Raw genomic sequence first — 23415 nt, 5'->3', positions numbered from 1 at the left:
TGGTTGATGTTGGCGCGAATAGCTTCATGTAGTATTTTTGTGATGGGCAAATGGGCGGTTCGGTGGTGTGGGCGGTTCGCTAGGGAAGTACGTTAGTTGAAGTTTACCCTGAGGCTGAGACTGAGGTTTTGGTAAAATTAGACTGCGCCATGCATATCCCACAGCATAGCCAGTTATGGTAATCTAACTGCGTGGTATTTCGTTTTCAAAATATAAATGCCCATGGCGCATTTCCAGAAAAATCAGACTGTCACGAACCCCTAAACTGGTCTATTTGGTACAGCTGCGATCAGTTTGCAGCGATCTGTGTTCATATACAGACCGGGAATCACGGTCATTGGCTCCGTTCGGCCGCGTCCGCCCCGGTTCGCTATTTGCGGCCAGCAACGCCGCACGCTTCCAAGCTTCCCCGCACTTAAGCTTAGCCTCTAGTACTCCGGGTGGGAGTAGTTCCGTCCAAGGCAAGGAGTGTGACTGTGCCCGGTCATTTACGGGCCAGTCACGCCAAATAATAAATATTTGTTACTGTGCTACGTCACGGTAAGATAGATTATCGTTGTCTCGCAAGGCCACGGCCTGTGATTTCTGTCCGACCGACATGTGCTAATCAGATTGTGACAACGCACGAAGATTCTTCCAGACTATCCTATAACTTATTGCGCGTTTACGAGATCTATCTTTTTTTCTAAATCCCCGACGACTGCTATCATATATTGCTCACGTAGTATTTGATATCGCGCTTGACCGTTGTCTTTCTCTGTACTTCACCGAGTTACATTGCATCCAGAATGCTCCCCACATATGGCGAGCCCAGTCCTGCCCATTACTCTACCTAGTACGGCCTTTTAGGATAGGTTTCTAGACTAGCACAACTTCGCCATGGGCATTGATCAAAGAGCTTCGTTCACGCTTCGTGGCCGCGGTCAAAGTCGGCAAGCCGCCAACAATTTCCCGCAAACATCAGCCAAGCTAGCTGCACATTTCGAGCATGTCGAGACCGTCGACCTCATCCACGAGTCCGACGACACTCTCTCCAACTTCACAGCCTCGACAAAGAGTACAACAAAAGCACATGCGGCTTCTATCGCCCGGTATCGTCATCCCGACTACGCATCCGCTGCTGATGGACTTTCCGATACGTCTTTCCTCAGCCGGCAGGTTTCTCCTGTTCCTGACTCATCCGGGGCAACAATACCAGTGTTGTCTGTCCTGGACATCATACCGTCGTCTTTCGAAGATATGTATCCTCCAGAAGTCCTCTTGCTGTTCCCCCCACAACCACTACAGTCGTCGAGTTCCAACTCCAACTATTCGTTCGGGGAAGGCTTATTCTCCAGCTTTGGAATCGCAGATTTATATCTACGCAGACCCTCTTTCACTCTGCGTGATCTCATTGACTGGGAAAAGAACGACCTCCGGTCCCTGTGCATTGTGACAGAGCTCAAGCCAGAGTGGCTTCCCGACGAACTGACGCCAACAGCATCAAATATTCAGTCTCCTACACAAATAATACCTCCTCTCAGAGAAGAGCATTTTCGGATAATCGTACTCCCTTTATATGCCGATGACGAGACAATTGTCTACACCCTTGCTGGTTCTGATTTGTATGTCGAGTTCCAATTCTCGATGAATCACCGCATACGATTAGCTCGCGAGACGATCAACATTTGTTTGCACCATCGGCGCGACAAGGCTGTGTTGACCAAACCTGAATGGCGTAGAGTTATCGATAATTATTTGCTTGCCCTCGGATGCGAGGCGCAGGGTAGTGTTGAGTTCAAGGTGCGTATCAGATACTTAACTGTGGGAGCCATGCTGATTGACAATGTTGTAGAAAGCCATCATGATCCGCGCATTGCGCAAGCAGGAGCAACAACTCGCGAAACGCAGAGGAAATCTTTTAAAACGGGTATTACTCAATCGAGCGAGTTCTTCGGCTGGTCTACTTCCATCTCGTACTAGCATGCCATCATCTGGACCAGGTACTGGCACCGCGGTCATGACGAAAATGACGCCTCCTTCATTACTTGCGGGGCTCCCTAGCTCGTCGGCGGGCCTCCAGGCAGCTACTGCATTCCTGTCCCGGACGACTAAGAGCACAGCCGAATTTTTCCAGAGTTTGGCACCCAAAGTGTCGACTTCAGCATCTCCGGAAACCGTCCCAGAATCGTCAAGCATGCAGCAAAATCCTCGACAGCCAATGATCCCCGGCTTTTCTTCATCGGTTATTTCACAACCAGTGAATCCGTCCGCCCTTGTGTCCCGGGCTGAACAAAAAGTCATTTGGCGTGAAGTCCAGGTACTATTATACACACGTCTCGGTCTGGATTGGGAACCAACCGAGTTAGCGATTTGAGTTTTTTCTCCTAACGAGTTTGTTGTTTTGAATTGGCATTCATAGAAATAGTGCACCTTCTGTAACTATGGCAGGCGTTTCGATTGTTTAATTGCTTGCTGTATTAGATGTGGGATTAAGAGTCGTAGTCACATATATATTATTTAGGTATTAGGACTGATTCACTATGACGACGACAATTGTATGTGTTACATCATCAATGAATATGATCACAATATGCTTATCTATTACGACAGCTCTCGTAGCTGGCCATTCCTCTGCAACTTTCGTTGGATTCGAGTCGTGAATACCCGTCCATCACATTGTCCAACCTTAGGCATAAAGATTACTTGCCACTGCCGACTACCGATAACTAGTGGTCAAAAATTTTGAAGTTCGTATGCTGAATCAGAAGCATACATACACCCGTACACTGCTACTTGACATATACAGGCCACCGCGCGTACTCAAGGCATTGAGCGTGGTGCAATGGGTTCATATCCCTGAACAAAGAGACAATGAGACACAGAGGCGAAAAGAATTGTACGGGATGAAATTCACTCGCTCTCTTGGTTTAATTGCTCGGTTGTGAGGCAGGAAAGTAATGGGGTGAATGGATTTGTAACTTTGCATAGCGTATGGTGGTTAGTAGGGAGGGCAGACAACCTCAGAAGTATATAAATAGTAATTGGCGGTATTGAGGTAGACACTCCGTGACGCAAAGAAATTGCAATATGATATGACTTCGATATTGCGAATTATTTTGCCAGTACCCCTGCAACAATAACTGCATATCTCCCAAAGCTCATGAACCCCGGTGTCAACCATTGCGAGTGAACTCACACGAAGATGTGATATGATTCAACGTCGTGAAACTCTAATTATACACATTTTATCTTTCGGAATTACGTCAGCTGAAGGGTAACAACTCCAAAAATTCGGATACCAAACTTTATATCTTGCTTGCCGGCTCCCACCTACATCCAATTGGTCTTCTTGAAAGGCATACTACTCCCTCGACGTTTATAGTATATTAATATCTTCACTCTTAACCGTTTTCGCGGCAGTATTTGATATTTCTTTGCTCTCGGTGAAGCAGAGTGACGGTGCTCCTGCGCGGACACTCAGTCGCCGTATCGTCATCGACCGTCACAACGCGCAATTCAACAATTTATAGTACAATTCCGGTAGCTACATAAGAAACACGCAATGGGTTTATTGTACGTCATGAGCATTTTCCTATTCGTCAGATTCTCGGACTGAGAGTTAATTGTGCCCTTGGCGACTTGATGGGACCAAATAGCCGATCATTGATTATAAATTGACAGAACAATGCCCATAGCTAACAACCTTGAAGATCTCTAGGGACTCCGTTACCCTGGAAAGAGGTCCAGAAGCACTCAGACCACGTCAGGCAACATGGTATCCAGGTATTTCACAATTTTTTTTTTGCGTTTTCAAATTTTTGTGTCGGTTATGTAAGCATGCATATGCTAATTAGAGGTCCTATAGCAATTCTTGCATATATGGAAAAACACCAAAGATAAACGTGGGAATAGCTTGCTGTGGGGCGATGAAGTTGAGTACATGGTTGTTTCGTACGACGACGAGAACAAATCTGCATTGCTATCATTGAGGCAGGCGGAAATTTTGATGGCGTTGGAGGAGAACGAGACAAGGCAGCGCAAGATTGAGGACGAGCTAGGTATTGGGTACGTTACTTGACATCGAGGCTATTTGGTGAGATGGGGAGAAATTCTAATTGACGAGTAGATCTGGTCAGCGGATTCCGACGTTTCATCCAGAATATGGACGATACATGCTTGAGGCAACGCCCGGGTATCCGTATACTGCGTCGCTAGAGGACCTTCTGAACGTTGAATTAAACATGAACCGCCGTCGCGAGATCGCAAAGCAACACATGTTGCCGCACGAATTTCCCATCACATTGACATCCTTTCCCCGGCTTGGCGCTCCTGGCCAGTTCACGGACCCATATTACCCACCGACAGGAAATGCCAGCAGATCGTTTTTCTTGCCGGACGAGCTTATCAATCCACATGCCCGTTTCCCGACTTTGACAGCCAATATCCGTGAACGACGCGGTTCTAAAGTCGCTATGAACGTTCCGATTTTCAAGGACAAGAACACGCCAACTCCGTTCATTGACCCAACGATTCCGTATGACAGAAACTTGTACCCTGAAGACGCGAACGCAAGGGATGGTGCGGCGAAGCCTGATCATATTTACATGGACAGTATGGGATTTGGTATGGGTTGCTGCTGTCTGCAGATTACCTTCCAGGCGACGGATATTGACGAGGCGCGGAGGCTGTATGATCAACTGGCGCCGTTAGGGCCTATTTTTTTAGCACTCACGGCTGCGAGTCCGGCGTGGAGGGGATATTTGAGCGATCAAGACTGTCGATGGAACGTCATAGCCGGTAGTGTGGACGATCGAACTGAGGAAGAGCGGGGCTTGAAACCGTTGAAGCATCAGAGGTTCGTGATCCCAAAGTCACGTTACGATTCTATCGATTATTATATATCACAGAGTCCGGAGTGCAGGCCTGAGTATAATGATATAGAGCTAGTCAAGGACGACAAGATCAAGTCGACGCTTACTGATGCTGGCGTGGACGAGAAGTTAGCTAATCACTACGCACATTTATTCATTCGGGATCCCATCGTCGTGTTCTCTGAACTGATCGACCAGGACGATACCACGTCTTCGGATCACTTTGAAAACATTCAGTCGACGAATTGGCAGACCATGCGGTTCAAGCCACCACCACCTGGAACCGACATTGGCTGGCGCGTCGAGTTCCGCAGCATGGAGATCCAGATTACCGATTTCGAGAACGCGGCGTTCGCAATCTTCATTGTATTGCTTACCCGGGCGATTTTGTCCTTTAAACTAAACTTTTACATTCCGATTTCCAAGGTCGACAGGAATATGCAGGTTGCGCATCGTCGTGACGCCGTCACTGACGAAAAATTTTATTTCCGGAAAGATATTTTCGCGCCGGTATGCCATAGTCATGATGCGCAGTCGACCGGCTCGGAGACAGCGAGCGAAGACGCGTCGACGTCGTTGTATTCTTCAGATGCGAACGGGAGTACCGATTCTGTCGTGAGTCCGCCGGCCAAACCGGTTGAGGATGAGTACGATTTATTTACCATTGATGAGATCATTAATGGACGGAAACGAAAGACGACGACGAATGAGTCCAGCTCAGATGTCGAGGACGAGATGGATCAGTTCCCGGGCTTGGTCAAACTTGTGCAGAGCTATTTGGATAGTATGTCTGTCGACGTCGAGACCCGCTGCACGCTGAACGAGTACCTGGACTTGATCAGCAAACGTGCCAGTGGCGAGCTATATACTGCTGCGCGATGGATCAGAGAGTTTATTCGAGGGCATCCAAAGTACCAGTTCGACTCCGTCGTCGGGTCGGTGGTGAACTACGATTTGATTAAAACAGTTGGGCAATTGACCGTTGGAAATGAGTGGGATGGGGCAGGCGAAAAGTTGCTGGGTGGCATGACGGGAAAACGATATCGCAGCTCGTAGTTTTTTTGCATTATCAAGTTAGGGATAAACGTAGTTTTTTGAGTTCATTAGAATTGGTATTTGTACACTCTGCATGCTTGAATAGTTTGTATGATATATATTTAGAAGAATACATGTTCTATTTGTTTGTTGTGTTTATGTACAAGACAGAAGCCAAACCCGCACTGGATCACCGTGATCGCCATATCCCTCAAACAATGCATAAATCCGACGTAATCCGATCCAAGGTATCTCTCCTTCAACTGGTTCAATTCTAACCATCCAAACTGTCAACCACAATCGCAGGAGCGACCACACCTGTCTTATGATGACAAGGCCGCGGCGGCATCGGCCTCAGCAGCGGCTAGCGCGGCAGCTGCCTTCTGCTTCTTGAGTGCGTTCACTCGAGCTTGAAATTCCATGTACTCGCACTTCTCATACGCATGTCGTTCGTCCTGTGAAATAGTAATTAATATCTTCAATTAATCAGCGCGCTCTCGCGGATGGTACGTACTATGCACTTCCATGGTAAATAGTAAAACTCGTGACGGCACTTGTTCAACGGGATTAGCAGACTCGCACACCGGTCTCTGTAGGCTAGCGGTAGCTTCGCATCTTTCATCTCCTGCGCGGTGGCTGGTATGAATGCGTTAGCATGTGCTCGACGCAACGGTCGTAAACAAATATCGAAGATCGCTGTCACAATATGACAGCTGTGTTGCTCTTAATAATAAATGAAATCACGTACCAACTGGCGGCCACTGGTAATCTTCAACTGATTCGTGTCCCATGGCGATATAGTGAAATTCTCTAATTATTCGTCCGAGCGACAAACTTGACTTAGTTGCAAAGGGTCGTATCTAAAATACCTTCACGTCGCACTAGCTAATAGAATCAACCGCTCGATATTAGCCGCGCTGGTCAACACAGTCAATGTCGAATTGTTGTCGAATTTCGAACTTACAGCTCAGGAGTCGGTGTGCCTTAGTTCTGTCAGGGCTCGGTGATTGGATGCCATTGTGGAGTCCCATGCGCATTTAAATCTTGCACATAAGGCTGTAACTGTTATAGACTTGGAGGCATTTAAATTCTCCTGGCATAAACGCCAGTGTGCTGACCGGAAAGGCATAAACCCATAATACCGGCATAAGACGCGTAAAGTGGGTTGGTCTGCAACGCGAAAGGCGTTCTCCTAGCGCGAAATAGCGGGAGACAAGAGCATCGCAGAGTGCTTCTTTCTCGCTCCGGAATCCCGCTCAACGGAAACGGTGGTCATACGCTTTACAAGCATTCTTCTAGTGCGAGATATTTGAAGGACCTGAGTATGTCTATTTTTTGATATATTTACGGGCGCCGGAAGGTCTGAGAGTGTGACGTGGCATGGCTCCTTGAGCTATGGATGGCTCGCTCAACTTTCCCGCCGGATCGCGAGTAGATTGCAGCGCATTTCGGATGTCGATGCGGAATCTTCACGTTTGCTTTCTGGAAGGATGAATAGATCAATTGCTAATATTTTTCGGATATATAGGGCGAGTGGGACTTATGCTCAAATTAGACAGCGAGTAACCTTGGTCGACGCACATTGTCCAGAAGCAGCCGAATAGCCGCAAAACGACAATGGGTGACAAGAATCGGGATCAGATATACAAGGCTACCTACTCAGGCGTGTGTATTCAGTGTCTCCAATGCGGAAAATATCGACGACTGACAGTGTTTTTAGGTCCCTGTGTATGAGTTTATATGTCGCAATGTAGCGGTCATGCGCCGGCGTTCAGATGCGTGGATGAACGCGACGCAAATTCTAAAAGTCGCAAATTTCGACAAGCCACAACGCACTCGGATTCTGGAACGTGAGGTTCAGAAGGGTATTCATGAAAAAATCCAGGGTGGTTACGGGAAATATCAAGGTGAGCAGTATTTATCTTCTTTATGCTTCAGTAGACCTAACGCCGCTTCGAGGAACATGGGTGCCACTGGATCGGGGCCGTGAGATCGCAATGCAATACCGAGTGGAAGAGTTGCTTCGGCCAGTATTTGAATTCCGTCCAACTTCGACCAGTCCTCCTCCGGCGCCTAAACATATTACCGCGTCGTCTGTGCGTGGACGGCTAAGAGGTGCTGGAGTTCCAAGGCATGCGGTATCATCCGTCGCCGTAACAGCCGTACACAGTAAACGCGCAGCAGCCCCGGCAAGACGAGCGGCGGCGACTGGCAGAACTCGTGGCCGAGTCAGGCATCGTTTTGTTCGAGGTGCTGTTTACGGGCGGGGTATTCGAGATGACGACGATGAAGAAGACGACGAGGATGAGGACGACGATGGCGAAGAGAACGAACAAATGGACGAGGACGAAGGAATAGTAGAGGACGAAGAAGGCGAGCAAGACAATGAGATGGATGAAGTCGGCTCAGAAGATGGTCTTCTCATGCCAGGACGACACTATACACACCGTCAGCAACAAGTCTTAACCGACGACGAAAGTATCTCCGCCAACTCTGACTCTTTATCTTCTGGCACCTCATCTCCAAGCGACAGCGGGTCAGACGAGACCGAAACCAACAGTGGTGACGAACTTGCGGTCAATGGCAGCAGCACTAGTCGACGGAAACGGAAACTTCAAGAAGTTTTGGGACATGGTGCCACCGTAGCTGGTATTGCTGTAGCACAGATGGAGTATTCGAATCGACTTTTGGATTACTTTCTGGTTCCAGATGACGAGAAGATCCCTGATTTCCTTGTTCATCCTCCAGCGGACTTTGACGTCAACGCAGCAATCGATGACGAGGGCCATACACCATTCCATTGGGCTTGTGCGATCGGTCACATCAGAATGATTGAAGCATTACTTCGCGCCGGCGCCGATATCACAATTGTCAATAACCTTGGTCAGACTCCTTTGATCCGAGCCATCATGTTCACTAACAATTACGAGCGTCGTACATTCCCCAAAGTGGTGGATCTATTGCAAAGTACAATTTTTCATTTTGACAGATTCGGCCAGACTGTCCTGCATCATATCGCGGCTATCACAACATCCAAGTCGAAGCACTCGGCTGCACGATACTACATCGAGGTAATCCTCGGGAAATTAACAGAGACTCAGGCTCGTGACATATTAACACGGTTTTTGAATCAGCAAGACAGCAATGGAGATACGGCCCTGCATATTGCCGCGCGGAATGGGTCTCGCAAGTGTATCAAAGTATTCCTGGGATACGGTGCAAGCACAAAAATCTCAAACAAGCAAGGACAGGTAGCTCAGTCTTACATCTATGCGGCGAACAATGCCATGAATGCACAAAAGTCTTCATCTTCTCCTGTGCAAGCGTTTGACCATCAGGCTACCAACGGACATATCAGAGCAGCCAGCTATGGTAGCGCACGACGACATAGCGAGGTGACCTCCGCACCTATTATCGCCGGACAGACGCACATCGTGCCTCGTCCCCATGTTTCTGAAGCTGCTATTCAGGCAATACAGAAGGTTGTCCCTGCCATGGCAGACCATCTCGAAGCCCTTGCGACTGCTTATGACGCAGAATTACAAGACAAGGAAGCAGATTTGGCTCAAGCTACGCAATTACTGGTGCATATGCGGAAAGACATTCGCGTGTGCGAGGCGACCGTGCGCGAACTACAGGGCGAATCGGGAGACGGAGATGGAGCAAAAATTGCCGAGGAGACTACCGTGACTGAGGAGCGCGTTGCTGCGCGTGCGACGGAACTCCGGAAAGTTGTTGAGCGGACACAAAAGAGAGATTTACTCAAATTGGTGCGGGAAGAGGAGGTCAAGCTTCTCAGTTCTGATGATGGGGGCGAAGGGGATAAACACCATGGCAGCAAGTTCAACCATGTCGCGGCAGGAGATAGTAGCAGTAACAGGTTAGGCCAGGATCTTGCAAAGGAACTATATATATTACAAGTTGAGCGGCGGAAGATGGTCGATGATATAGTGGAACTGTGGGCTGCTGCCGGTGTAGGCGAAAAGATGAACGACTACCGAAGGTTGATTTCGCTATCGTGCAATGTAAAAGTGGAGGAGATTGACGACTTACTGGATGGTATATCACAGGCGTTAAATAATGATGGCGGTGAGTAACAAAGGAACTCATGGATATTCCAATGGGTATAGTAAAAGAGAGATAGGATCTGGGTTTGGTAGGAGGGTTGTATTGCTTCAGTTAGAGACTTTGTCATTGTGCGTTTTTCTGATCGCGAACCAATGAACTAGATTATTCTGGGCCAATGCAAAGTGTCATTTTGGTGCTTGGAGAGATTTGCACTCCACTATATTGTGAGTTGAGTCGACTCCAGCGGCTGACCTGATGGTTAACATAAAACTCAATTTTTGTTTTCAATGAATGCCCGGAGACGCGCACCGACACTCGAACCGACGCCAAGAAGTTGCCGAGTAGCGTATATAATCTCTCCGATATCAACATCGCAACAAACCCACAAACCATCTAGAACGGTTAATTTGCACATTCACGTGGCGGCAAGACCGAATACTGGCATCCTTATATTTCTACCCGTAGTTTCTTTCAATGCAATGCCCACACTTTCGTCTCTTATCTTTTCGACCTACCACTCTTGGAATACGACAAGGCATTGTCAGGCCACGAACTTCAAAATATCCGTGACGATATTTCGCGAAGCTTCTAGCTCCAGGGCCGGAACCGATGAATGATGCCATCGAAGTCTCAACTACCAGTAAGGAGGATATGTAAGAGTTTATTTTGGCTCTAAATGCGTACATAATGTCAATATTATATACATGGCTACGAGAAGTATTGTGCAGAGAAAAACAATGCTTTGATGCGGGTGCGTCGTTCATCGAGTCTTATCTGCAGCAGCGGAGGGGTCGCTTCACCATTGCCTGATGATTCCTTATTTCATTATATCGCAGGCCCGTATGTTTCGAGCGAAACAGTACAAAAATTACATCTTGAAACGTTATCATGTAAGTATTAATTTATCACACAAGTATAGTGGCCACATTCGGCCACTGCAATAATGAACTTGTAGGTGCAATACGTATTTTGCTTACCGGTGACCTATAATCAAGCAATCGCAATTGATTCTATAAAATCAAAAAAATCCTACACATAGCATCTACCTCTGCTCTAAGTGGCATCTACGCTGAACTGCCAGTTTCCCGCTTAACCTGTTCGAATGATCGCTCGGTACCAAACAATGCACTCGAGCCCTCTTGTTCTAGGTTGGTCTCCACTACAGAATCAACCATCTCGGGGTTACCCGTCTCCCGTTCGAAACTCTTCATTGGCCGCAATCCCCATCCCTCCAACAAATCCTTATCTTCATCCCAACTAGTGCAATCGGTCGTCAACATTTTGTCACCAGTAAAAATAGCATTAGCACCAGCCATGAAGCACATAGCCTGTTTTTCTTCTGACAGCGTGATTCTGCCGGCTGCTAACCGGACGATGGACTTGGGCATGACAATACGTGCGGTCGCGATCGTTCTAAGTACGGACTTGAACTCGATAGGCTTGTTATCGCCGAGAGGAGTTCCAGGAATTGGCACGAGTGTGTTGATCGGCACAGACTCAGGATGTTTCGGTAGTGTAGAGAGTGTGTAGACTAAGCCGATGTGATCCTCCTTACTCTCGCCCAGTCCCAGAATACCTCCTGAGCACACACTAATTCCGGCCTGGCTAACATTGTCAATTGTGTTCAGCCGCTCGTCGTAGCTGCGCGTGGTGATAACTGAGGGGTAGAATTCACGGGACGTGTCAACGTTGTGGTTGTACGCGGTCAACCCCGCCTCCTTTAATTCCTTTGCCTGTGCATCGTCGAGCATACCGAGAGTCACGCAGACTTCCATACCCATACCACGAATCTCCTTGATCATTTCCTTGATGTCACGCAAGTTAGATTTTCGGCCCTTCATGTCTCGCCATGCGGCACCCATGCAGAACCGCGTAGATCCGTTATCACGGGCCATGCGAGCAGCCTTTAGCACACTGCCGAGAGTGACAAGCTTCGACGCCTTTAGCCCTGTATCATACCGGGAAGATTGTGCACAATAAGAACAATCTTCAGTGCAACCGCCAGTCTTAATTGAGAGAAGAGTGCATAGCTGGACCTGGGACGGATCATGGAATCTGCGATGGACAGTGCTCTGATGGACGGTTAGCATTAATTAACTCATGTGATGCACCCGGACGTACGGCGTTGTAAACGAGGTCCATCAATGGCGCGTCATATATTGCGGCAATCTCCTCACGAGTCCAGGTATTTCTCGGCCCGTGAGCACTAACTGCGTCCTGTAAGGCTGAGCGAGTATGGTCATTCTTAACACCATTGATCTCCACCGAAGGCTGTTGCGCTGGGCGGGCGACATGCTCGTCAGGTACAGCTACAGCTGCTGAACGGCGAGGAATGGTCGTAACTAGAGTAGGAATGGCTCGCAAGGCGAGGGGCCTGTGAGCACGAATAGCGAAAGATGCCATAGACTTCGCTAATGGGGACGCAGACATCGTTAATCTTGATATCGCACAATTGGACGGGAGCAAAAAGTGACAGCTACCACTACACTGTTGAATTATTCCTCAGAAAATAAGCTGAATGAACCAGACTAAGAAATATGTGAGTATGGCAGGATGATGGTCGACGCTTGCTCATCAGAATAAGCCCCCACTTCGCCAGGCGACCCAATTTGTTTCCCCTGTGGCTTTACACTTTTTACAAGCCACACCGGTGCATTGGCTTAGAAGTGTTGATCCTATGTCAACTGCTGCTATGGTATGGGGCTATCACCATGGGCTAGGGTCCAACTGTGGCTTGACTGCATTTTGTTGGGACGGCTAGGCATTTTGTCGGTCAATAATAACGTAGTTTATATTTTGGCTGATTATTCTGCAATGATATATTTCGCTTGCCTTGTGAGTTTCTGCTACTAATTCTTAACTTCTCTCGTGAGGTTTTTTGGCAATTGGCTTTTTTCGCGTGTCCAGCTGTGACTGCTCGCCCACAAATTGCCGCTCTGCCTGCTTAATTAGTAAAGACATATATAGTAAGATACACATGGACGCACCCGCGTTGAATTATGAGGATGTGCTTGATCTCGTGTTTAAATAATGGAAGTCAGATCGTTAGTGATCCGATAATGAAGACGATAACACTGTTCATTCTTAAGCTTGATTGTTGTTCCTAACCCTGCACTTTTCGCGACAGTCCAACAAACATTACTTCTGACGGGGCAACAACGGATCCACATTCTGCTGTTCCCTCTCTAATGAACGCTTATAGAGCATTACCCTAAATTAGGTACCAATGCCATAATACGTCATTTAAAATTTTACCGCTATAATTTGGTCAAATGCAATTGGTTTGCTTCAATGTCTGATCACTTTATCAGCACGACATTCGCACTCAAGAGGGTAAATATTGAGATAAATTAGATAGAAATTAGATAAACACCCAATGCGGACAGAAAGCCATCTATCCATCTGTTGTCCTGTCACGTACTAGCTTTTGGCTATCCTTGTAACTGCTCGTCCCGGAACTACTTAAAAATCACAACGCAATATAAAACCTGCCGACAAAGGCATAAACATCCTTGTGGCACGAGAAATACAATAAAATCAACCAAAATCTATAAGTTCCATTTTCCCAAGGAGCACCGCATGTCTCACATCGTCACGACTCCTTGCCAACTTCATGGACTGGTTCCGACTGGACAACACTAAGGATGGTCCCGGTGTATATAACCCATTCGACCAAGTCACACTCGCGTCAACATCATATACTTCGTAATCATCTTTCCGCTTAGATGTAGATGCGGCAGGAACGACAGAGATATCCGAATACATATATGACTCAAAAGCAATGTCCGTTGGTGGAACACCATCCATAAAGTAGAGAGATAAAAAATACAAAGAAAACTGTCAAACAAGAAACATTGAATACATTAATACTACAAATATATGACGAAAGAATTACCGCGATATATAGAAAAATATCAAAATAGCTACCAGCAAGTGAACAAACCCATAACCCATAACTTTACTTTCATATAAACCTAAAAAAAACAATCATGAAGCTGCACACAGCGCTGGTCGTACCTGGAATGCTAGTGGGATCTGATCGTAGCATAAATCGACCAAGCAGTCAGTGACTGCGTTGAAATATGCCGAAGAGCAAATGCAGGCCTGGTCAGCTGGGTCGCATCCCACAGCTGCAAGCTTGGAATAGAAGCAGGCTTGACCACATTCGTTCATACCGTAGTCTTGCATCCGCTTGACAATGTGTCTGGCTGCAACTGGTGGAGGAGCAAATGAAGTTGTAGTCGGCGAGAAGCTCGAGAACGACGCAGTAGCGAATGAGCCCGACGATGAGAAGCCCGACGATGAGAGGCGTGTTGATGAAAGGCGTGTCGATGAAAGGCGTGTCGATGAAAGAGACCGTGACTGAGACCCCGAGAGACTGCCAGAGGAAAGCTCACGCTTCATATACTTCTCCAAAGTATCGCGTCGCGCGAGATGTGGGTTGGCACCTGGCTGAATGTTGAAACGAACGCACTCAGACGTGGCCAAGTTCTGAGCGAATAGTAAATCCTTGCTGGAGCATTGGGAATGAAAGCATCCGGAGATGCCCTATCTATTTGTCAACCACTTCGTAAACATATCGAGGTAGACTACGTACAAGTTGGTATACTGAATCCCGGCACAAACACTCTAAATCAAATATGTTGCACTCTGATATGATTTTTGTGTTATCTATGCAAGGTTTGTAGCACGCTAAAACAATAGTTAGTAATCAATATTCGTACATGAAACAGTTGCAGCTGTTTTGGTCATTCACTCCAAACGAAGAACGGTGTAATAGCTTCGTTTGCAATGGAAGTGTGTGACACCTCATACACCCACAGCTGCTTTACTGTCGTACTACCAACCAGTCAACAAACAAGAACTTACGTGGGGCATCTGAAAACTGAACAGCTTGTATGAGGGCAGCACCAAGTATTAAGGTGAGTAGTATGGCTCTACTTATTATTGAACTCATCGTGACGCGTGACGAGGAAAATTGGTGATGACAGGAATGCGAAGGAAAATCGAGGTAAAACAACCGAGTTATTTATCGCGCAGTACCAGAGCAAGAAGAAGATGATAGCGATCGCAACCCGACGCAGATCGACCGAAGCTGGGAAGGTGGTACTAAACGAATGACTAAGGATGAGTGTAAGGAAGAAGGAAGGCGGCGGCGCAGCGATGCGTAATTATACAGGCAGAACAGGTGGCTAGCTTCACGTTCAGAGGATCAAGCGAAAGACGGATGAACCGGGGCACTGCAAAAGACGGGCCAGATGGTTCCCAGAATGATAAAAGTCCAGAGTCGGCGATGGGCGCAGTTCGCGTGGCAAACGTGGCGAGAACAGTTGAGGGGGGAAGTGAGAGGAAGAAGAGATGCGACGATGGAATGGACGAGGGCGGCGGGACGTGAAAAAGAAAACAGGGCGCGGCAGCGAGCGCTGCGCAGGTCTCAGAGCTGGCTACGGCGGCTCGGGCGGTGCCATGGCCAGTGATGTCACCCGGGATGGTTCTTGGCTGACGGGCAAGGGCGGCGCTGCAAGTTCTACGGCCGAAGGCGCAGCCGGGAACGATGCCGGTACTGTAGATCACAACATCGCACGTGTGAGCCACTAGGTGACCAGAGCCACACTCTCACGGTACGAACAAACAGCAGTATCGTACGCTGTACTGCTCCTTTGCTTAGATAAACTACATTTAGTGCGTTTTTCAACGTCGTCGTCAATGCGCCCGCCGAGTTCATTGCTGGTCACCTAAGCAACCGCCGAAGAACACTCGTCCATCGTCAGCCTGCTTGTGATACTCTCACAAGTGTTCATGGCTACCCTGGCAGGCAATTGTACGACTAATGTCTCTGACAGTGCTCGCGATGTTTTAGTATCCATATGGCTACGTAGAACACCCTCGCTATTCCTGGTAACTATTTTTAAATATGGTAGCTGAGCATTGACTTATGAGCTATATATAGCCACACATTATACAATTGAAGAGATTACATGCTTCTACCCTGACGTGTTTTGCCGAGTTAGCGAACAAGAATTAACGCCTCTTTGCTCGACCGACACCAATCCACGTACTGCTAATGCTTAAATCCTGGAAGCCTTTGTTAAAGTGGGTCATCGGACACTACATCGCTTCCAATTCATGTGACGTAGAAGAACTTAAAATACGAGCGAGCGGGAGCTCGAGTTAGTTTGTCTGATAACCGTGAAAAAAATTGACTTGAGTTCAGTTCTCGCTGACATCACTAAATCCGGCAAACACGTAGTATATATTACGGACTAGCAAACTGTGCCGGAGTTAAGCGTATGGAGATAAACGTTCGACAAAATGTGAAATTATTTCACTCGACACCATACTTTCGGCCGACATGTCGTCGAGCCCATAAATAGCACAATTTTGTTTAAAAGTTTTATGACAACTAGATTGGTCGCGGCGCGCATCCGTTCGACGATCAGCCGTCAGGTGATATTAACCATATCAAGCCAATATAATCGAAGATTCATGGGGAGTAAACCGACCATTTCTCTTTAGGACTAGCTTAGGCACACCTTGGCCAACACTTAACGGAGACAGTGGTAAGGTAGTATCTTTTGCTTAGCTTTTGCCTAGCAAATTGACAGACTCCGAGAGAAAATAATCCGGAATCCGGGGATTGAGTTGCAGAACCGTTGAAGAATCCAAACTCACATGCACATGCGCAAGTCAGGGCGGGCGGAATTTACTTGATTCCAACGACCTGGAATCGGTTGAATCGGTGCACAGGAGTATTGCAGGCAACGGTTTTGTCCGCGCATAATAATACAATTGAGTTAGAGGGTTCGAGCAACTTCTGCTGCATCCAAAAACTTTAATTTACTGTCTCCTGCATTAAAAATATGTCATCTCATTGTGCTCTGCCATTTCAAATAATGACACAACACAAGATCCTTTGTAAAAAACATTTTGTTTATTTGCAGTGTGACTATACACAGATTGTCCTAACCAGTCACGTATTGTTGTAAACTGTAGACCGTACCATATAGATTCACCTCGAATACTGGCGATACAGGATACCATTCCCGTGCAATTTCTGCTCACCGAGAGTACGATTGCGAACAGCTTATTTGGTGTTCCCCTTTTCGGGCGACGGACCATTTACAGACAGACATACTCCTTTCGTGTGAGACAGAATAATGACTAAGCCCTATTGAGACGTTTAGAAGTCGACCGGTCTCGTTTTGATTCCAATTTAGGATGTGTCACAGTTGTGGCTGTCATTCCAATGTCTCCACTTGCCCTGATCGACCATCTCGCTTAGCACAAAAATACAGAGATTGCGCACATAATAAATTGCCTTGATGATATCGCAATTTCCTTTGCCAAGGTCCGGAAACCCAGCCAAACTCTGATTCTTGCAATGTGCGCCACAACCGTTGGAAGCCTGCAGGACTGGAATGAAGACGATCGACAAAAGCGCCTCTATTTCCCTGCAGGTGAACTGATGTCACGCGTCACTGTCGCGCTTCTGTGCGAGCATTGTCATACAAACATTTATTTTCTAGACGGAACCGATGTTTGTGGGTTTGACAACACTTGTACGCGAACTATATGAATTCTTAGCGTAATGACAGCTGTCAACGTCAAGTCCAGCTTGCTAATCCATTTTAGCGTGAATACTCATTATTGCCACAAAACAAAATTTAAAGCCAATCCATTTTATAATTGCACCAACCTCCGCCAAATTGCGTTTCTATCCGTCAGTCTAAACTTTAATGGCCTTGTCAATGTGCCGGATGCTCTGCATCTCTCATTCCATTGAAATTGTTCTCCTCACTCAGATGCTCATTAAACACGCATTGTTATACGCTTCGTGGCTGTTTCTAAGGCTGAGTGAGAATGAGAGGTGGATAATCCTAGTGGCACGGTCCGCGTAATGAATGGTATTGTTGTCTCCATTTAATATAAAATTCTGTAGCTTCCCTCTCGCTTTTCACGCATGCCCGTGAGAGCAAATTGGCTCGCGAACCTAAATATTTACAATACGTTGTTGAAAAGAAGCATATTCCGGCTAGCCAGGAGATGCAGAACATGAATCGCCCTCCGCCGATACGTTTTGCGGTTTGCAAATCCGTGACAACTATATTCGAAGATGAATTGCTTTCAATTTTGGACGAGTACACATCACAGACCAATAAAGTCGGGCATTGGTAGTTCGGCTGTCGGTAATCCGAACGATTGAAGAATTACCCTGTCAGGAAAGTGTGCAGTTCGTTATTTGCACGGTTAGTTCCCACAATTTTGCAGAGCGGCTGTGTTACCTTACTTGCGCGCACGGCTGAAAGCTTATTCGTGTCCACATTGTACAGTAAATTGCGATAATAAGAAATGGCAAGTTTGAGCAGCATTTCTTCATAAGGAACAGCGCCCTCTCGAGCTGTGTAAAAGTGCACGCTATCGAGCAGGACCTCACTGGCTTCTCGCAGTATACGATCTCTCTTTTTCCTTCCCAAGGAGGCTAGTGGACATCTGCGACATGATGAAATATCATTTGCCATTTGTAGTCACCCTAGACATAAATCGGGTGACTGATATGCCGGAGCGATCGACGGGTGCAGATGCAGCATAAATTAATATAGTGCACGGCGTTGTTACAACTTAGCGGCTGCCTCGGTAAGCAGGTTGTCATTTTGCTTCAAGCTGGCGGCTTCGCCGAGGGCGGAGTGGTCATTGTTGTAGTCGAACAGCGATGATGACGAGACTCGCACACCGACTGGCAGCTGAGAGCGGTGATACGTGCTTGTTCCGTCCGACAGGCAGGCTGGACGCGACGATCGTTGAGCAGATCTCCTACTATTTCGACCTGGTACTCATTAGTTTCTTTGGCATTTTCCGAATTTTACACAGGATTCTTAAGTATTCTAAAATTTGTCTAATTTTATTGGATAAAAAATCACTGTGGAGTTCTTGTCGGCAGTACATACCTGTAAAGATTTGTAATCAGTAGCAGGGATTGATCTCCACATGCTTGAGTACGAGTCGATAATATTGCGAATTAGGGAGAGTCGTATTCCCTCTTCTGCGCGTGGTCCCCTTTAATACGTTCATGCAAATCATGCAATTATTTGGAATATTTGGCTGTGGACTGAAGCCGGCTAAGTCATGGTGCAGGTTGTGTGTCCTTTTTTGGGATTCATTAACAGACTGTCAATGCTTTTCTTCGACACGTTTTAAAGTAGTCCAAAGCCGATTTTAGATTTGGTGTGTCAGCCTTACTCTCACCAGCCTGCTGTCGTGAGGCAGCCTATATCGGGAAGTCTTTCGCCAATCTCACTGTTCATCTGCCGAAGAAAGGCGTACTTCCCACGGCGCCGCTGCCAGTGCTTGTGGTGAATGACGATGCTCTGCTGAAAGCGGTTTTTGAGAGAGCGGTACCTGATCTCAAACACTTTCTTATCCTTCTTGAACCTAGCTACTCCCGACGCAAACGCTTTGAGCAGGTCATCCATTGCAGCGTCCCGTATATCATAAGGTGTCTCCGCGAGCCAGGGCTTTTGCAACGATGCTATTGCCTCTTTGTTGATCGCGCTAGCTCTCAACTCCTTCTTCGATATACGTGACCACCCATCCTTATGGTCCTTTACGGCGCGCAGACATGCATTGAATGTCCAACGTGCCGCCCCCATCCACTTCACGAGAATCTCTTTCTCCGCCGCGGTGGGGTACAATCTGTACGTGGTGGCCTTCAGGGCAGGCAGTCCCTGGTCCATCGCCCCTGCTAGTCCCTCTTCGCCAACAACCGGCGGCAATTGGAACTCGCGGTGGACCTCAGCTCCAGAAGACCAGATCCGGGAAGTGCCCCAACCGCAGCCAATCGCTTTCCATTCGTCGGCCGGAATGGAGGACGGTGGCAGCCACAACTGCCGGTTGATGTGTGCCGAATTGGCATCCCAGAATGGCTGGGGACGATGCTCATTGCCGGTCGTGTTCGCCATAATAAAATTCCGAAGCTGTAGATTGAGACAAGAGAATATTCAAGTTGCAGATCAGACGAGGGAATATTATAGAGCATCAGGCGGCAAGAGTAGCAGCGGAGACGAGCGGATATATATATGATCAGGGGAGAGGCAAAGACACCGAGGGCACCAAAACCGCGAGAGTCTGGCTGGTGCGCGCGTTTCGTTCATCTGTTTGATCTGTGCTACGCATGTCAGCAGCTACTCTGACACACGGCAATGGGCGGAAATTTACAGAGAATATACTAGCATTCTTTTAGGAAATCTAGGGCACCCGAATATTCGCAGATTATCAGCGCAACGATAAATATTATTGCAATCAAGTGGAGCTGGAAGGCTGTAAGGGGCTACGTTGGCTCTTTGAATGGCAAAAATTAATTTATTCGAGCACACGGTACACTACTGCTGGGCGCGTGATTAGAAGCGAATATGCACAAAGTACCATACCCTTTGTAGGAATTTGTTGACGTGACGTGTGCCATACTGTTTTCCAATTGTCAACGGAACGCGTCGCTAAATCATGGGATCGAAAGACAATGTGGTACGTGTTTTAGTGAGCGACCGTTTAGTCCATCTGTCCGATTCTCAGACTGCGCTATATTGGCAAAATGTGCATGTGAACTCCGCCAAAGCGGAAGACGGACGAGTGCGGAACGCGGTCTAGCCGTCGCGTAGGCGCCGAGCTTGGTAGCATTATTGTCACGTTCATTGAATGATTTGTTTATTCGAAATTGCCTGTCCGCGCGCATCGCGAGTGCGGCTCAAGCGGTGGGTCCGGAACAGGATGCAAGTCTAACACGCTCGAACGCGTCGCAAACACGCGTCGTGTTCTTCCTGTAATAATACAGAATGCAATTAATTAATATTTCGCATTCGAAGCGATGACTCGTGACTGTCTTGCCAAGTCTCTGGCGTTACACAGATCGGATGCTGTTGCGCCCGTCGCCCACTCGCCCAGCTTCTGTGCTTCTCGTCTGGTTATAAATATGGCCATCTTTCCCCGCTGCTGCTGCCCCCCTTCCTCGTCATCGTCTTACAAGAACATAGATTCTCAATTTGACAACCAGAACTAAGTCGCCTGGCAAGCGACACAGTCTGCAGAGAGCCAAGAGGGGAGCCTGTGGCAGGCTGAGATCCTCTTCTATCACAGCCGAGTATTGTATACTTCAGAATTCCTACAACCTGGTCATTTGGCTAACATTAATGTAGGCAGACAGTTTCTCAAGTGTGGGCAAGAGGGCAGCGTGGAACTCGGGGTGAGTCTGAGTGGCCAGAGGCAAGCCACTTGGTACACTGCCGGTTCTAGCAGTTCTTCTCTACTGGGGGCAAGAGGAGAGTCTCCCTAATACGAGTACGCTGATTCGGGCGCCAGTTCGGGCGATGCGTACTCGACTATGGGCACGGGGGATAAGAGGAGTCCTGACAGACTCTTCTTTAATTCGATATGCTGATTCGCCTCGAACAAGGTGAGTCCAAGGATGGCGAAAACCAAGCCACTTGGTCGACTACCAGTTCCGGCGACGCGTTCTCGACTGTGGGCACGGGGGGAGCCGTCAGGTTCGCAAGGGACAGTGTTAGGTCTTTACCTCCGGGAGTATTTGTTTTCCCACTGGGTTTTTGTTTTGCCCGGAGGAATTTTCCCTACACCTTTGTCCAAATGGATGTTCCTCTATTCAGCTCAAGAATCTATACATATGCGAGCACAGTCACTCGACCTTCGGGCGAGCTACTCGCCCTTCTCCCAGAAGTGAGTGGCTGTGCGTTGAGGCTTGAATCCTTGCCATCTCGTCGTGTGCGAGGTGGCATGCAGGGCGGGACCACCACATCTCGGCATTTTGTTCGCAAGTTCAGAATCCGCGGTTTGGTGGCCGTCTAAATCAAGTAAGTGTGCATTCCTGACGGGTAAATCGGATAACCTTAACCTTCTCTTGCTGTAGGTGTAGGTGTAAGTCATTAGTGTTCTCCACGCTGATGCTCCGCAGGTGCAAATGTTAAAGACGGTATCGTACATCTCCTAAGCGCTGTAAAGATTGGATATGGGATAAAAATTTTTTGATATAAGGGCCAATTTAGCATTTATTAAACGTGCTAAAACTTGAAACTATGAAGTACATGCATTCACTGCAAACGACGGGAGCTCGTGTTGCAGATTGTCATCCGAGAAGCGCCGCATCCCTGCGAGTCATCCATGCTGTGGCTTCTCTCTTGAGTCTTGTCGTCAGAGTGGTCGCAGTGGAATATAACCTGCCTGGAAAGAAATAACATGAAATGAAACTGAAAGACCATTCACCCGGGTAGGGGTGTATACGATTACGGTACCGTCAAAATTTCATATTATTCGTAAAGTTAATCGCAAAACTGAGAACCTAATCGTAAAGTAATCGTATAGTAATCTTATAGTAATCGAATCCCTAATTAGGTATGGCGTGAAAAGGTTACCCTGACAATGAGTGTTTACCCTGACAACGCGTGAAACGCGGTCGTATTAAACATACAACGAACGATCTATTGGCTTTGGGAACAATTTGAAATTACAACACTCAGCCAACAGTGGAGGCCAAAGAGGTCCAAGAAGCTTCGAAATGATCAGTTAATAACTTGCAAACACTGTCAGAAGTGGTCAATCAAGGACTCTGCGAGATCAACATCTACAACCAATATGTCGTATCATTTACAGAAAAGCCATGGTTTGCCTTTAGGCAACGATAAGGAGGACGCTACTCAGCCAACGATCATGAGGATGTGGAATCGAAAGGAGAAAGAGACTGCAAACCCTGCAGAATTGTTCGAGAAGAATCTCATACGTTGGGTCGTGCAGACAAGACAGCCGTTTACTGTCATTGAGTCTCCAGCTTTTGTCAAACTCTTCAAAGATATTCCTGGCGTGGATTTGCCATTTACCTCACGCAACACATTGAAACTAAGAATCGACTCTGAGTTTGAGATGAGCCGCGCGAACTTGAAGAGAGAACTAGATAGAACGTGTGGCACAATAGCACTGTCCTTGGATGTTTGGACAAGCCAGAACCAGAAAGCAATCCTAGGAGTAATTGGGCATTGGTTGACGGAAGACTTTGAATATAAAGAGAGTGTGCTAGAGTTTGAAGAATTGGTTGGCGTTCATAGTGGAGACAACATGGCGCAGATGGTATTCGACATGTTGAAAGAGCTGGATCTCACGAAGAAGCTTATCGCTGTTACAGCCGACAATGCTAGTAACAATGGCACCTTCGTCGAAACTCTAGGCTTGATGCTAGAAGAAGAAGGTGATGATGTGCGATTTCGAGGTCGCGAGAACTTCATCAGTTGTTTGGCGCATGTGCTGAACTTGATTGTAAAAGATATCCTTAAGTCGCTGAAGTCTGGAGATACGAGCAGTGCTAATGATGCATGCGACCAAATTGCTCAAGGTGGGCCCATTGGATCTCACTCTGCATTATCTAGGCTACGAATCCTAAGCCTTTGGATTCTTCGAACTCCCC

General features: G+C 47.4%; 7 protein-coding genes across 7 annotated transcripts; 3 read left to right on the top strand and 4 right to left on the bottom strand.

The window, feature by feature from the left end:
• The first annotated feature begins 712 nt into the window (after positions 1–712).
• V1508DRAFT_60956 (uncharacterized protein) lies at positions 713–2546 on the top strand. Its single transcript, XM_066942972.1, has 2 exons — positions 713–1782; positions 1835–2546. Exons 1-2 carry the CDS (start codon positions 880–882, stop codon positions 2354–2356), a joined length of 1425 nt encoding a protein of 474 aa, XP_066792327.1. The 5' UTR covers positions 713–879; the 3' UTR covers positions 2357–2546.
• A 697-nt stretch (positions 2547–3243) lies between these two features.
• Positions 3244–6041, top strand: V1508DRAFT_428159 (glutamate-cysteine ligase-domain-containing protein). Its single transcript, XM_066941772.1, has 4 exons — positions 3244–3555; positions 3693–3765; positions 3848–4047; positions 4109–6041. Exons 1-4 carry the CDS (start codon positions 3545–3547, stop codon positions 5907–5909), a joined length of 2085 nt encoding a protein of 694 aa, XP_066792326.1. The 5' UTR covers positions 3244–3544; the 3' UTR covers positions 5910–6041.
• V1508DRAFT_428156 (NADH-ubiquinone oxidoreductase B18 subunit-domain-containing protein) lies at positions 5992–6854 on the bottom strand. Its single transcript, XM_066941771.1, has 3 exons — positions 6637–6854; positions 6403–6524; positions 5992–6343 (listed from the first exon to the last, which is right to left on the bottom strand). Exons 1-3 carry the CDS (start codon positions 6677–6679, stop codon positions 6212–6214), a joined length of 297 nt encoding a protein of 98 aa, XP_066792325.1. The 5' UTR covers positions 6680–6854; the 3' UTR covers positions 5992–6211.
• Positions 6855–7647: 793 nt separating this feature from the next.
• Positions 7648–9985, top strand: V1508DRAFT_362053 (uncharacterized protein; the record flags this gene model as incomplete). Its single annotated transcript, XM_066937214.1, has 2 exons — positions 7648–7795; positions 7848–9985. The coding sequence occupies 2 exons, from the start codon at positions 7648–7650 to the stop codon at positions 9983–9985; spliced, it is 2286 nt and encodes a 761-aa protein (XP_066792324.1).
• Positions 9986–10664: 679 nt separating this feature from the next.
• Positions 10665–12541, bottom strand: V1508DRAFT_428151 (uncharacterized protein). The gene is made up of 2 exons (XM_066941770.1): positions 12078–12541; positions 10665–12028 (listed from the first exon to the last, which is right to left on the bottom strand). The coding sequence occupies exons 1-2, from the start codon at positions 12384–12386 to the stop codon at positions 11021–11023; spliced, it is 1317 nt and encodes a 438-aa protein (XP_066792323.1). The 5' UTR covers positions 12387–12541; the 3' UTR covers positions 10665–11020.
• Positions 12542–13853: 1312 nt separating this feature from the next.
• Positions 13854–15003, bottom strand: V1508DRAFT_60700 (uncharacterized protein). The gene is made up of 3 exons (XM_066942971.1): positions 14826–15003; positions 14554–14648; positions 13854–14504 (listed from the first exon to the last, which is right to left on the bottom strand). Exons 1-3 carry the CDS (start codon positions 14911–14913, stop codon positions 13944–13946), a joined length of 744 nt encoding a protein of 247 aa, XP_066792322.1. The 5' UTR covers positions 14914–15003; the 3' UTR covers positions 13854–13943.
• A 4251-nt stretch (positions 15004–19254) lies between these two features.
• On the bottom strand, positions 19255–19912 carry V1508DRAFT_407100 (uncharacterized protein; the record flags this gene model as incomplete). Its single annotated transcript, XM_066938830.1, has 2 exons — positions 19255–19375; positions 19407–19912. 2 exons carry the CDS (start codon positions 19910–19912, stop codon positions 19255–19257), a joined length of 627 nt encoding a protein of 208 aa, XP_066792321.1.
• Positions 19913–23415: the final 3503 nt, after the last annotated feature.

The sequence above is a fragment of the Lipomyces doorenjongii genome (assembly GCF_038497915.1).
Source record: "Lipomyces doorenjongii strain NRRL Y-27504 unplaced genomic scaffold V1508scaffold_144, whole genome shotgun sequence".
Classification (NCBI taxonomy): Eukaryota; Fungi; Ascomycota; class Lipomycetes; order Lipomycetales; family Lipomycetaceae; genus Lipomyces; species Lipomyces doorenjongii.
The sequence above is the reverse complement of the archived record's forward strand: the minus strand, read 5'-3'. Positions and strand labels throughout refer to the sequence as shown.